The 15,385-nt window shown below is 53.6% G+C and overlaps 1 protein-coding gene across 1 annotated transcript in view; it reads left to right on the top strand.

Annotated features, from left to right (window-relative positions):
• ARHGAP8 (Rho GTPase activating protein 8) overlaps window positions 1-15,385 on the top strand; it is a 66,638-nt gene that overhangs the window by 6,200 nt on the left and 45,053 nt on the right. The window contains exons 2-3 of the mRNA XM_044915771.1: window positions 11,835-11,954; window positions 13,424-13,567. Of these exons, the coding sequence (XP_044771706.1) occupies window positions 11,852-11,954; window positions 13,424-13,567 (247 nt within the window). The 5' untranslated portion in view covers window positions 11,835-11,851. The remainder of the gene's footprint in view (window positions 1-11,834; window positions 11,955-13,423; window positions 13,568-15,385) is intronic.

Here is a 15,385-nt window from a genome sequence, read left to right as displayed (position 1 = left end):
CTCTTCAGGGACAGAGCAGCCTAGATGGCGGGGAATGGAGAGTGAGGCGGGCAGTGGGAGTGACCTTGAATTGTTGGTAAGACCAGGCCAGGGAGGCCTTGAATGCTGGACTTTGTTGTGTTTACTTTGTCTGTTCTCTTGTTTAACAGACACTCCCAGCCCTGGGATGGGAAATGTTGGGACTCAGGGGTGGGTTAGGCACGGCCTTGGCTGTCAGTGAACATATGGTGATGGGTCAAGGACACACAGACACATGGTGCAGGCTGATGAGGGCTGTGATGGAGCTAGGGGCTGCCAGAGCCCAGAGGAAGCCTCTCTCCCAACCTTGGGAAGGTGTGGCTTGGGTGGGTGGGGCAACCGAGTCATCAGGATGCTTTTGATTATAATGAAGAGAAAACCCAATTCCAAACTGGCCCAAAAGTCAAGGGTGATATATTGGCCCATGTAGCTGAAATGGTCTGGCAATAGTATGGATATCAGGTATGGCTTGATCAGGGTTTGGCAGTTCCCTGCCCTTTTTTTTGAACCTCTGGATCTTCAATGAGGAGTGAGTTGGCTGCAGCCATATCAGGCCTCATCTTCATACATGGCTATGTGGAGAGAGACTTCTCCAGTGGTCCTCTCTTGAGATCTTTCCCAGAAGCATCTGGAAAACTTTTCCTGGTGCCTCACGGGTCTGAATGAACCCATTCCTGTGACCAGAGAAATTGCCATGTGCTGATTGGCTCAGGCTTGGCTCCCCCAACAAACCTTTGAGAAGGGAGATAAGTTTACTCTTAGGTAAGCAGGCCACCTGGGAGGGCTGGGCAGGTGATGGCGTACACCTCAGTGAGTACCTGGGAACCCCAGGCAGGGCACCAGGAATGCTGGGGAGGGAGCAGCCCTGTCTGCCCAGCCGGCTGTGGGAGCAGCTGAGTCTTGACATTGGTGTCTACAAGAGCCACAGGAGGGGCGGGCGGCCCCAGCAGTGGGACAGATTCCTTTGCCCTTTCGGAGTACCAGGCCTCTGGCAAGGTCATGCAGCAGGTGGCAGCCCATTTGGATCTTGCTGCTGGTGTGTCAGCTAGGTATCATGTACAGGTTCTAGCGGCTTCTGGCCCTCCTACCTGGACCAGTGGTCGACACGTGCCTTCTTGCCAGCGTCCGGGACTCAGTGCTGTCTGTGAGGAAGAGTGGATAGTGGGGGGTCGGATTTAATGAATTTGGGGGAAAGCTGAAACAAAAGCCTAAAAATTACTTTTTATCGGGGGGGTAGGTGGGGAGAGAGCACTCCAGCATGCACGCACACCGGGGGAGGGGCAGGAGAGAGGGAGCTTCATCTCAGGACCCTAAGATCATCACCTGAGCCGAAATCAAGAGTTGACACTCAAACAACTGAGCCACCCAGGCACCCCTAAAAATTACTTTTTTTTTTTTAAGATTTTATTTATTTATGAAAGAGAGAGTGCGCGCGCACTCCAGCACGTGCATAAGCAGGGGAGGGGGAGAGGGAGACTCCAGGCCAAGCAGGAAGCCTGATGTGGGGCTCGATCCCAGGATCCCGGGATCACGACCTGAGCCAAAGGCAGATGTGTAAACCACTGAGCCACCCAGGCGCCCCTAAAAATTACTTTTTATGGGGTACTGCTAGAGACTCTGGAATCCCAACTCAGTGGTGACCCCCCCTTCCCCCCCCAGCTATGGGCAAGGGCTCCGGCCCCTCACATGTGGACACTGCTTCCCCTTCCCCTTGGGTGTGCCAGCCCCTCTCCCTGGGCCTTGGCGCCTGTGAAATACGGGGTTAGGGGCCCTCCCCTCCTCCCGGATCCCATTAACAGAACCCCGTTCTGAGATAAAAGGCGAGCCCTTCCTGCCTACGACCACACCACTCAAATTCAATTTAGTGCTAATTTGCCCGAGGTAAGTAGGTGCTAATTTGTAGCTACTGCATTAAGATAATTGCTGTGAGGGTCTGTTTGTGAAATGTGCAAATATATTTTTATAGCAACAAACCATTTTGCTATGAATTATAAACAGACAAGTCCAGTGATTTGAAGTCTCTTTTGCATAACATCCACGTTGCAGCACGCCTGCTCGGGTCCACGTTTCCAGCCAGCGCAGGCACCCCCTTCCCGGCAGGGGCTCCTCAGGGCCGGGCTCACAGCGCAGGGGGAAAGGGCTTGGCACCGAGAGTCCCATGTGGTGGGTGGACTCAGGTGGAGGGGGACGGAGCTTGTGCCCGAAGCCACCGCCCAGGAGAGAAAGTGTGGTTGTAATGTCTGTGCGGCGCTGAGTTCTAGAGATCCCGGGTGAGCAGGTCCAGGCAGCAGCTCAGCCCTCAGGAAACTGATCTGGTGAGGGAGGCCCATGGTAACGTCATCTAAGGATCACAGAAAGAGGTGTGCGCTCGCACGCAGTAGAGGTTTATGGGCGAGGGTACCGGGCACTAACGGTGTGGGAGAAGTTGCAAAGGGGGGAATTTTGCAAACACAGGAGGCGAGGATGAACAGAACGTGCGGGATGTATGTGGTCTGTGCCAGGAGGAGCTTCTTAGAACCCCGGGACACTCCTGAGTGATGGGAGTGCCTTTTCTTATTCATAAAGGGTCCCTTTTAACCTTCCCTGAGTTTATACTAATGAGGTGACTCAGGCTGGGCCCCTAGAGAGGGGACCCCTCCTCCTGATTAGAGGGTTAGAACTTTCAGCCATACCCCTCAACCTCCAGGGAGGGGCCTGGAGCTGGAGATTGAGTTCCATCACCCACCTGCTGAACCGGGTCGGAGCTCTGAGACCATGAAGCTAAGAGAGCTTCCAGGCTGGTGAGCACACGGAGGTGCTGGGAGGGTGGTGCACCCAGGGAGAGAGGGAGGCTCCGTGCACACCCCTCCCTCCATACTTGCCCCGTGCGCATCTCTTCTGTTGCCCTTTCCTGAGTCATATCCTCTCCCATAGACCAGTGATCATAAGTAAAGCACCTTCCTGAGTTCCTGAGCTCTTCTGCTGAGTTATTGAACCTTATGGTAGTTGTGGGAACCCCCGAATGTGTAGCCACGGCAGATTGGAGTACACCTTAGCATGGATACCTGGGACTTGGGACTGGTGTCAGAACTGGGGGCAGTCACTCGTGGGACTGAGCCCTTAACCAGTGGGGTCTGTGCTGACTCTGGGTAGTTCGAGTCAGAATAGGATTGAATTGTGGGACTCCCAGTTGGTGTCAGAGAATCAGGGAAGTGGTGTTGGAAAAACATTGTTGCTGGAAGAAAATGCCACACAGGGGCAGAAAGAACTTCGAGGCTCAGGGAAGAGTCTGTGTAATGGCCCTGGGGTAGGCAGGAGCAGCACGGGGTTTGGGAGAGCCTCTGACACAGTTTCTGTGGCTGCAGCCATAGGAGAAAGGTGGACGCCCAGGGTGAGGGAGTGTGGGTGGAGTCGAAGCTGGACCTGAAGCCTCAGGCTGTGGGGCCATCTCCTTTCCTTGAACCTGAGCCTGCTGTCTTATTAGTAAGGCAGGTGGGGCTAGAAGTGCCTTTCCTCATTCAGTGTCCCTTCCTTGCAAGGATCTGGGTGCCTGGTGCGAAGCTACATTAAAAGATCATTTACAGGGGGCGCCTGGGTGGCTCAGTTGGTTAAGCGACTGCCTTCGGCTCAGGTCATGATCCTGGAGTCCCAGGATCGAGTCCCGCATCGGGCTCCCTGCTCGGCAGGGAGCCTGCTTCTCCCTCTGACCCTCCCCCCTCTCATGTGCTCTCTCTCTCTCATTCTCTCTGTCTGAAATAAATAAATAAAATCTTTAAAAAAAAAAAAAAGATCATTTACAGGGGCGCCTGGGTGGCTCAGTCGTTGGGCATCTGCCTTCGGCTCGGGTCGTGATCCCAGGGTCCTGGGATCGAGCCCCGCATCAGGCTCCCTGCTCCGCGGGAGGCCTGCTTCTCTCTCTCCCACTCCCCCTGCTTGTGTTCCCTCTCTTGCTGTGTCTCTCTCTGTCAAATAAATAAAATCTTTAAAAAAAAAAAAAAGATAATTTCCAGAAAAGGGATAAAGCCGTTGACTGTCCTACCCATATAAACATGAGCACGTGTTAAGGATTTTGTTGAACTCACGAGGGAAGCAGGCAGATGTCCTCACTGGTTGAAAGGAGGATCTGAAGTGCAGAGGCATTTACAGATGGGGATTATGGAAATGAAAGTAAAAGGGAGGGAATTGGGGGCGTTTCCGGGCAGGAAGAGGAGGGGAATGGGAAAGGACGAACTTCCACCAGACAGGATGGAGCTTCATGTCTGTAGACAAGGATTATTTTGTGTTGCTCTCAGATGTCAACAGTTTGTAGACTTATAAAACAGCTCCCAAAGGATGGAGTCAGATAGCCCAGAAGGGTGTCTCTGTTCTAGAAAACGTATAGTTTTCCATCAAGGCACAGGTTTGCCCCCACACCTATGAGAAGGCACCTGCGGGGACTGGTAGTCAGTGCAGGAAATCTGCTGGTAGGGTGAGATTTAAATAATAGTTCAAGATCCTTGATGAGGAAGGGGGCTCTCATTGCAGAGACCAGCCTAGGAGTCACAGATGCATCCTGGTGCAACCCAGAGCAGCACCTTGAAGAACTTCCTGGAAGGCATTCTGATATGACAGAATTAACTGGTTGGCACAGGGGGTGGAGTGGGGTGGTGGAATGTGCCAATGGTTACTCTCCTCTTTGCATTTAAAAGAATATGTTTGACATTTCCCACCGTATTTGGAGTCGTTCAGGTTCTAGGCTCGAATCAGGAGACCTGGTTTTAAGATCCAGCTCTCCACTGACTTGCTGTGTGGCTTTGGGCAAGTCCCTTACCCTCTCTGGGCCTCTGCTTTCCTGCTGTACAATGACAGTTGATGGCACAGTATGTTCACTGTGGTCCTTCCTGGCGTCACTGTTTTGTGGTTCTGATAACCCATGGGAAGGAGAAATCTGAGTGTGTAAGAGGTTTGTATCAGGTTCTCCAGGGACGCAGAGCCAACAGATACGTATATATAAAGATTTTTGTTTCGAGGTATTGGCTCATGCAGTTGTGGAGACTAGCAGATCTAAAACCTGTAGGGCAGCAGGAATTCTGTGTTGTAGTCTTGAGGCAGAAGTCGGTCTCTGAAAAAACCTTAGCGTTTGCTCTTAGCGTCTTCAACTGATTAGATGAGGCCCACCACGTTATGGTACATTATCAGCTATGCACAAAGTCAACCGATTACGTTAGTCACATCTACAAATACCTTCACGGCAACATCCGGGCTAGTGTTTCCCTAAACATCTGGGCAGCACTGCCCAGAGGAGTTAACACATAAAAAATCAACCATCCCAAGGCCAGTGGGACCAGACTTACCCTGGTGCCAGAGCCCACTGCTCCCCTGGATGCCTCCCAGCCAGTCAGCACCACCTGGGCTCCTGGACCTGCAGAAGACAAAGCGGCTATGCCTGGTGGGAACAGGACGCTGGCCTCCCTGAGGAACTCCTAGGCTCCTTAGCGGCAGCAGCGGGAATGGGCTTCCTTCTCCTGCCCTGGCCATGCTACCATCCTGTGTGGGGTGGGGTCCCACTGACCCCATGCAGCAGGGGGAGAGGAACTGTCAGACTCTGGTGCAAACCCCGGGAGCACTCCAGGATGGTGGGGAGAGCCTTATTTTACTCTCAAGTATAGGATTGCAGGGGTGGGGGGTGGTTCCCAGGGTTCACCCTGATGGATCCACACCCCCACCCCCAGACTAGCTGTTGCCACAACAAGGCACTGATTATGCGTGGCATGCCCACGTCTGAGCCTGCAGACTTCGAAACAAAGCTGCCTGAGCTTTCTGAGGTAGGCGATCTGGGTAAAGGTTTTGAGTCTGTAAAGAAAGAAAGAGTAAATATCACTCTGTTTGGTTCAAGCGGACTCTGGAGGAAAAACAAAGCCTTCTTGGCTTCAGTGGCTTTGAACTCCCACCTCCCAGCCGGTTCCTTGCCAGGACCTCCAGCTGCGCTCCTCAGCAGGGAGGCCTTTCCCCAAGGGCACGGGAGCAGGAAGAGGCCTGGGTCCGTTCTGGTCGTTCACCCTGGTGGTCAGAGCCTCCTGCGAGGCTTTGAAGTGAGAATGTTCCAGATGTGCTCTCCACTGGGTCAGGTGGGTCAGGTGGGTCCCTCAAGACATGCCCCCAGAAGGTTGCTTTCAAGCTGTTGGTCTGGCTTGTAGCAGGTGTATCGGTCCAGGCTAGCCCACAAAGGGAAGCTCTGGGGGTGGGGACAAGGCGGCCCCCTTCCATCATCGAACTCCGGGGAGCCCCCCTTGCCTGGCGTGAGGGATAGCAGAATGACAGGGTGGCAGGGAGTCCCCCACAAGACGGGGTGCCCCCCTCCCTGGCAGCAACAGCCCTTGGCACCCTCGTGCCTGGCCGCCAGTCTCGTCGGGTGCCCCCGGGACAAGTGACTAAGGTGAGCCATGTTGTCGGCTCACAGGGCTTCCTGACCAGTGCTCCTCGCAGACCAGCTGCCGTGGCCGTGGTCAGAGCTGTGGGTGTAGATGAGTTTCTTTTCTCACTTTTGATGCAGGTAGGGGGTGGCTCGCAGCCAGGCCTGGTGTCAGCCCTCCCACCCTCCCTGGTGCCAGTGAGCTGCCCCCAGCTTGGGGAAAGCCGGATTTGGAAGGTGGCCCAGGGCTCCCAACGTGGACACAGTGGGCCACGGGGTCCGCATCGGGCAGCGCCGGGCCTCCCTTGCCTGGGGCTCTGGGTGCTGCATCCTGCCAGCTGGCTGTAGGGCTCCCCTCCCATTACCTGCCCTGCCCTCAGAAGCCGTGGCCCCCAGGGTCAGGTGACCTCAGAAAAAGGCAGGAGGTGCAAGCCGGGGGAGGCCGTGGGCAGAGATGGTGGCAGGTCCAGGCACTGGTGTGAAATGCGGGGCTTGAGGCGTTGGTCTGGAATTGTCGTGTGTGCTGGGGTAGGGGGCAGTGTCTTGGCGAGGGGCCTTGCTGGAGGCGAGGGCCCAGAACCACAGGCACAGCGGAGCCAGGACTCGAGTGTGCGTGGCTCCCGAGGCCTCACCTGCCTCCCCCTGCCCTGGGCGCCCTCCTTGTGCCCTGCCACGGTCTCCCACCGGCAGCGTCCTGGCAGCAAGCCAGGGAGAGGGGCAGGGCAGGGCTCTTACTCCATCTCAGCCCAGAGAGGGCGAAAGCCTGGGCAAGGCCACACGGCCATCAGACGAGGGAGCTGCCCAGGCATCAGGTGGCCCGGGCCCCAGCGCGGACGGGGCAGGACAGGGCAGGACGGGGCAGGGGTGCAGCGGGAGGTGGAGGGAGGAGGCTGGCTGAAACTGGAGTCTGAGCTAGGTCACTGTTGCCATGGCTCCCAGAAGTGGAAATGCAAAAGATCTGTGCCAGGGTGAACCCTGAGAGAGGAGAGAGAGACCGTAGACACGGAGGCACCCTGGGGCTCATCGGCCTCATCGCATTCACACCTCATCGGCCTCAGTTCTGTTCTGTGGCAAATGGGGATGGTGGCCTTTTTCAGGGCCATGGGGCCCTGCAAGGGCTGTGTTCCTGCCTCCCTCGCTCTGTCCACAGCTGTTTTTTTTTTTTTTTTAATCAGAATTGTTCAGAGTACAGAAACCTGGAAGGAATCGTAGAGAACACACACATACTTAATTCAGAAATGGGTGCCGTCCACTGTGGATTCTCTGTGTGTCCGTCTCTTAGCCGAACTCTGGGGAAGCGTCCCGCATGCGAGGATGCGGTCCCGTGTACCCGGACCTGAGGTGCCCCTGCGAACACGCCCCTGCAGCTCTTCAGGCCCTGTGGACATCTCCCCTTTGTCCCAGGACTGTCCCCACTGCTCGTCCATAAGCCAGAATTCCAGCAGGCCTCCGTGCTGCACGCGGTCGCTTTGCCTCCTTAGGTCCAGTGTCCCATGGCGCTCTCCCCCTCCCCCCAAACCCGCCCCTGCTTGCTCTGTCTCTCTCTCTTTTTTTTAAATAACAGCTTTGCGAAGAGGCCAGGCCAGTTGTCTTGTAGAATGTCTTGTTCTAGATTTCTCTGAGCTTTGCCCCCCCCGCCCACGGTGTCCTCTCCTGTGTTCTTTGATCCCCAAGGGCTAGTTCTTCGAGAGAGCTGTGCTGGAGACTTCACTAGATCCACAGGAGACCTTCTGGCAAAAGTCTTCATAGGTGTGTCCCCGGCGTGGCCGCACCCCGGGAGCCGCTGACGTCTGACGCTAAGCTCGCTTGCGTGACTGGGGTGCCGGCCACACTTGTCTGGACACAGTCGTGTGGTCCCCCCCTTTCCCGCACCCCTGATCTCCTGCTTCATTGCAGCAAGGGGCACCGGCTCCCACCCCAGACCGTGCTGGGCCATGCTGCTGCTGGCGGCCGGGGCTTTGGGCTGAGTGTTCTGGGGTCTGGGATGTTTGGGGATGATGGCTGGGGGTGGGATGGGAGGAGTGAGCAGTCAGAGTGGATTATGACATGCACATGTAATCCGATTGTGACTTTATAGGATATGGGTGCGTGTGGATGCAGGACTGGAGGCAATGTGCAGAAATAAAAGCTGTTCACAGGGTTAGGGGAGGCTTTCGTCCCCCTAAATGAAGTCCTTTAGTGTTGCTGTTAAGCCATTTTGCTGTCTGGAAATGCACTGAGCAGAGAGAGGGCGAAGGGTTGACTTGCGGCGACATGAAGCGGACCCGGCTCGCAAAGAGATTGTGTTATCAGCCTGGCACAGGGAAGTTTGCATCAAGGGGAGAGCAGTGACCTTGGGGGCCCTGTGGAATTAGGACTTCCAGCTGCATCCTGTGGAGGGAGAGAGCCAGGACTGGGTGTGGGTGTAGGGTTGAAGTTGGCTGGTGCATGATGTGGCTCTCTTGCTAAAGACAGGTTTCCCCCTCAGAGTTTTTGGAAATGAAGTTCATTCACTTGTACCATAATCAAAGAGAAAAGCAGTGATCGTTCTCTTAAAGTAGAGAATGTTGAAGTAGTTTTCGTCGAGTGTTTCAGTAGGCACTGACTTTTCAAAGAAAAAAATGTAAGCACTCATTTTGTTAGAGGTGACAGGTCCTCCGTAACCCAAACCCAAACCCAGGCTTAAGCAGAAAAGAGGATTTATTGGATCTTCGCGTTCAGGTGCAGCTGGGTCCAGGTGCACGATGTTTTAGAGGACTGTTTCTCTATCTTGTTCTGTCTTCTGCCTTTGGCTTCATTTTTCTCATGTTCCATGTGGTGACCTTTGTTCGTGCCAGGCCCATATCCTCTCAGTTTTGGGTCCAGTGGAATACATTTAAGAAGTGTCTCTTCTCGGGATGCCTGGGTGGCTCAGTCAGTTAAGTGTCCGACTCTTGATTTCAGCCAAGTCATGATCTCAGGGTCGTGAGATCGAGCCCCATGTTGGGCTCTGCCTGAGCCTGCTTAAAAAAAAAAAAAAAAAAGTATTTCTTCTCAGTAGCTTTTATGGAAGTCTTAGAATTCAGTCTGCTTAGAATGGCGGCATGTGATCACTCCTGACCTCATCTCTGTGCCTTGGGGAATTTGGTGCCAGGATTGGCCAGGCAAGGATCCCTCGTTCCGTCCTTGGTGCCCAAAGTGGAGCTTCCTTCCACATCGCGCGGGCTCTGTGTGCCTGTGATATGCTCTTGTACTTCTGTGCATACGTGCATGTGTGTGCATGTGTGTGTGTACGTGTGTGAGGAAGAGGGAGTGTGTGTGTGTCTGTGTGTGAGAGAGAGAGAGAGAGAGAAGGTGGGGGGCGTTCCTGTAGAGGGGGAGGGAATGCTGGTGGCCAAGAGGACAACTGTCCACTCTGTCTAGCTAAGAAGTCCCTTCCCGTGTGACTGCAGGCCTGGACTCTGGCCATAGCACAGACCACTCAGGCCGCACGGGCCAGGGACGCTGGGCCTGTGGTGTTGGGAAGCGGCCTTCCCGGCCAATGTGGGACCTCAGCAAGCTCCTTGCCCTCTGTCGGTTGCCGTATGTCTCCGGTGAGGTCAGCTCCCTTCCTCCTGCTGACCTTCTCCTGTTCGGGTCCTTCTCTCAGCCTGAGCACTTTTGAGGGCACACTCTGTTCCCCTCTGTGTCCGGGGCCCCGTTGCCCTGCCCAAGACATGGTTGTCAAGTGAAAGTTTGAGGCCTGTGTGACCCCCTCTCCCCGCCCTCCTGCTGCAGCCTGGGCATCCAGCCACGTGGGTCCCGACCCCTCTCCCGCCTCCTTCCTCCAGGGAACTGCACGCAGCCTTTCCACGTGCTGGGCAGCCCTCCCTGAGTACCTGACACATCTGACCCCCAAACACACAACAGCACCCAGAGACAGAACGTGGCCAGTCCCTGTGCCCTTCTGTCAAGGTAGGCACCTCGCTGACCTCTGTCACCATAGGTTCACTTTGCCTGCTTCAGACTTTTTTTTTTTTTAAGATTTTATTTATTTGAGAGAAAGCAAAAGGAAGAGAGATCACAGAGGCAGAGGGAGAAGCAGACTCGCTGCTGAGCAGGGAACCGGATGCGGGGCTCGATCCAAGACACCTGAGCAGGTGACTCCCTGACCTTTGGCTCGGTTTTCTCATCTGTAAAATGGAGATGAAAAATAGCACTTAGCCTACAGAGAGTTTTGCAGAAGAAGAAGAGGGCTTGAGCAAGGTTTTAAATTTTTTTATATTCATAAAACATTCTTCTTTACATTGTCAGCCATACATTGTTTTAGTTCAGATCACATATGTTCGATTAAGAGCAATACAGGCTTCTGCAAAAATGAAAAAGGCTAAATGTGGGAAAGTAAATGGATTTATTAACCCTCATCCTAGCTCTCTTAGAAAACGGCATTTTAGCAACGCTGTGCATTTCCTTTTGCTATTAAAAAGCGGGCCAGAGTGTATGTGCTGTTTTCACCTGTGTTGTTAATGTTTTAAAACACCTTTACTGAGATATGATTCGCATAATATATGACTAGCCCGCACAAAGCCTACAGAGTCCAGTGTTTTTGGCGTCTTCACAGAGAATGTGCACCTGTCACCCCTGTCACTTTGAGGATGTTTTCTTCACCTTAGAAAGAACCAGTCCTGCTTGGCTGCCGCTTCCTTAGTCCCCATCCCCCCTGGGACAGCCCCTGGCTGTTACCAACCCGCTTTCTGTCTGTGGCCTTGCCAGTTCCGGACATTTCGTATAAATGAAATCATGTCATCTTTTGTGACTGGCTTCTTTCGCCCAGCGTCACGTTTTCAAGTTTCACCCGGGTGGTAGCAGGTATCAGTACTTTATTCCTTTGCGTGGGCAAATATTCCATTATTTGGGGACTACCAGGGATTTCTGTAAAGATTTGCACAGGTACTGAAGCATTATCCTGGGCCCAGAATAACCACGTTTGGTAACTCCTAGCTGTGCAGCCACGAGCAGTTCTAATTGATCTTTGCTGGCCTCAGTTTCCCCCTCCATAAAATGGGTGCAGGAGTGAGTGTGCGTTGCTCTGAGCAGGCATGATGGTAGCCTTGAGGGCTTTGGCCCTGATAGTGCTGTTCATGCTCAAGGTGGGCGCCGCCCCTGCGGCCCCCTGCCCTGCTCTCCTGGGACATGGGGCTGCTTGGTGAGAGGCAGCTCCAGCCAGGGGCGCCAGGTCCTGAACAAGAGGCAGTCACATACACGGGCCCACACCTTTGGGGCTCCAGCTCCCTGGACCTCCCCCACGTGGAGGGTGGTGGGCTGGGCAGGTGAACAGAGGTGGAAACGTCATCTTGACTTGGGGTCTTGGGGTTCAGAAGTGGGTGCTTTTTTCATGTTAAAGAGAGAAAAGCAAGCCAGGCGCTCGAAGGGCATTTCCTTCATTCTTTGAGCCCTCGTGGGTACCTGTCTGTTAAATGTCCCCCGGTTCTCTCTGCTTTTCCCACAGGGTATTGGAAACACCCCATGCCGGGGTCCCCGAGAGGTGGCATCGGAAAGGTGTGCCTGGGCCGCCCTGCCCAGCAGCAGAGCATGTCCCGGCTGGACTTGGAGATGCTGGCCGAAATAGGTAAATGTATGTTCTCCTTCCAGCCTCGTCCTGTGAGGAGATCATTGGCGTACGTTTGCTTTTAATAGATAATATATGTACATGGGAGGCTTAAGTGGAATAATATCCTCATTCGCTACTTAAGGCTACCCACTAAGCTGCCAGATTCTGTATCCCCATCTTATAGACAAGCAAACTGAGGCTCAGGGTAACTTGAAAACATGCCCGAGGGCACCTGGTTGTGGGGGCCAAGCTGGGAGGAGAGCGTCTCCCTGGGATCGCCCCCTGGCGTTTTGGTTAAGATCCTACATGTACGAGTTTACCTGCGAGGCTATTCCTATTATGTGCACTGGGGCCAGCTGTTTGATTCATTTTCCTCCCTCAGGTTTACAGTAAACGGAGTAGATCCTAAGAACCCGCTGAAGGCCTGTAGCCCTGAAATAAACAGTTTTCTGTTCTGCATCCGGCATCAGTGTGTCCCACTCAGATGCGGGAAGCCTTGGCTGGTTTTACACCTGCCGCTGATTTGCTCCCGAGGACCCGTCATTGTGCCTTCCGGTTTGCTCCCCTTGCTGCTTAAGGGACTGTCCACTGCTTATCTGTCAGGATGCTTCATGTGGCCTTCTTCCCTGCGTCTGTGTCTCTTCTCTTCGCACCAGAGCCCCAGTCATCGGATTTAGGGTCCACCCTAATCCAGTATGACCGTGTCTGAACTCATTTCATCTCTAAAGACATTATTTCCAAGTAAGGTCCCATCATGAGGTTCCAGGCGGACATGAATCTTGGAGGAACACTCCTCCACCCAGTGCATGTGGGGACCAAAGTCTAGCCTGAAATTTGAAGGTCTCATTCTTTTTCCAGCTGAGAACATCTCAGCGTTGATTTGTTTTGCACAAAGGAACCCCCTCTACTGAAATTAAACTGGAAGACCGTCCTTTGTCCTCCCTCATAGCACAGTAACCCATTTCTGCCCTTAGCCCAGCTGTGGTTTCCTGCCTGCTACCAGTGTCTGCATCGTCCAGGAGGGCTTGGGTTGGTTGGAATTTGGAGCTGGGAATCAAGTTCAAGTCCACACTCCACTGTCGATGAGCAGTGTGACCTTGGGCACTCATTCCCCGTGTCTGAGCCTCCGTTTCCACTCCTGTCGGTGTGGAGGGCAGTATTCAGCCCCAAGGTCTCATTTTATCCCTCCATGGTTCTGCACACTGAGCAGGCGCATAGTGGGTGCATACAGAGGTGGGCGCATAGTGGGTGCACAGGAGGGGTGGGCACACTACCAAGCAGATGCATAGTGGGGTCACACTGAGCAAACGCATAGTGGGTGCACAGGAAAGGTGGGCACATAGTGGGAGCACAGCAGAGATGGGCGCATAGTGGGTGCACAGCTAAGGCATGGTGACCGTCCTATAAAAAGACCCAGGAGGCCCCCTCATTGCCCTTCTTCCTCGAGAAGACAGCTGACTTCCTCTAATCCTCGTTGTCTGCCACAGAGCTGCGGAAAGATGAGGAGCAGGCAGCTGCCCTGAGCATAGTGAGAAGGCCGTTGGTGGTGCCCTCGGCTCGCCAGGACCCCGTGCTGAGCATGAATCACCCCTTCTACGACGTGGCCAGGCACGGCATCCTGCAGGTGGCAGGTGAGTCACAGCTGGGTGGTCCCAGGAACACTGACCGTGCCACGTGGGCCCCGTGGCACAGGGTGGGTTCATCCGGGCCACTTCCCTCCAGCCGGCTGTGGCCCCACAATGAAAGCCACAGTAGGAACCAAAGCTCCTGCCTGTGTTTGGAAAAAGCCGACGACATCGGGGTCCTCCAGAGGGACGGGACCAGGAGGATGTAGAGAGGTCCACGCGAGAGGAGGTTTATAGTCGGGACTGGCTCTCGCTTGACGGTGGAGGCTGAGAAGTGCCAGGATCTGCCATCTGCAAGCTGGGGACCCAGGAAGGGCCTCTGGTCTAAGTCCTAGCCCAAGCTCTGGAGAACCAGGAGCGCTGGTGTCCCCCAGTATCTGAGGGCTAGAGAAAGTGGATAGCCCAGCTCAAGCAGACGGCAAATTCACCCCTTTGCCCTTCTGTTCTATCCAGGCCCTTAACAGATTGGATTCGCCCTCCTGCCTTGGGGAGGGCGATCTTTACTCGGTTCAAATGCTGCTCTCCTCTGGAAACACCCCTCACAGACACACGAAGAAATAATGTTTTACAGCCATCTGGGACTCCCTGAGCCCAGTCGAGGTGACACATGGCATTAGCTGTCATAGGCAGTGACCCTAACATCTCACCTCTTTGTCCCCTGCACTGAGCTCCATGAACATTAGTCCCTATCCCCAAGGAGCTGGAATCTTGTCAAGGTGATGATGAAACAGAGGAATGGTTCTCAGTAGTTGGAGGCCCCCAAGACACAAACGGCAAGTATTTTGGTGCACGCTCCATGCAGAGGACCAAGGAGAGGTTGGGGATTGGACAGCTGGCCAGCCATTTCAAGCCCCAGATGTTCATTTTGGAGAACCTTTAAGGTTTAGGGAGCAGGGATGGTTGCTGGACCCCACGTGGGAGCACAGATCAGGTGCCCACAAAAGGAAGGCAGGAAATACAGTTATTTTTCATGAGAATAAAAAATACATTATTTATGTTAATATGCAATGGATTATTTTTAAAGATTTTTAAATTTGATTTAGAGAGGGAGAGAGAGAGCACGTGCATGAGCAGGGGAGGAGCAGAGGGAGAGGGACAAGTAGACTCTGTGCTCAGCGTGGAGCCTGATGTGGGGCCCAATCCCACGACCCCGAGATCATGACCTGAGCCGAAATCAGGAGTCAAATGCTCAACCAACTGAGCCACCCAGGCGCCCCTGCAATGGGTTATTTTTAAATGAATGAATAAATATTTTAAAATTTTCTCTTTTAGGTTTCTAGTATGGTCAATTTCTATAGAAATAACCCACCTTTTAAAAAATTTTAAGACTCTTTGAGGACCGGGGCACCTGGGTGGCTCAGTTGGTTGAGCCTCCGACTGACTCTTGGTTTCGCTCAGGTCATGATCTCAGGGTCATGAGATCAAACCCCATGTCAGGCTCCGCACTGAGCTCGGAGCCTGCTTGGGATTCTCTCTCCTTCTCTGCCCCTCCCCCAGCTCACACGTGCTCTGTCTTTCTCTAAAATAAATTTCATTTATTTATTTTATATATATATAAATAAATATATGAAATCTTTAAAAAAAAAAAAAAACAACTCCTTGAGGATGTCAGTAATTTTTTAGAGCATCGATGGGTTCCAAGACCTAAAAGTCTGAGAAGCGGTGGCCTTGCACATGAGCTGTCTAGGTGGATGTCCCTTGCACGCTCGAGAGGAATATGTATCTCACAGCGTTGGGCAGACTGTTCTGTGTATTTCTGTCAGGTTCAGTTGATGAGTGGTGGTGTCTAGATTTCTGCCTCTTTCTGCTTCTGTGTCTACGTCC

The sequence above is a fragment of the Neomonachus schauinslandi genome, chromosome 5 (genome assembly GCF_002201575.2).
Source record: "Neomonachus schauinslandi chromosome 5, ASM220157v2, whole genome shotgun sequence".
NCBI classification, from domain to species: Eukaryota; Metazoa; Chordata; class Mammalia; order Carnivora; family Phocidae; genus Neomonachus; species Neomonachus schauinslandi.
The sequence above is the reverse complement of the archived record's forward strand: the minus strand, read 5'-3'. Positions and strand labels throughout refer to the sequence as shown.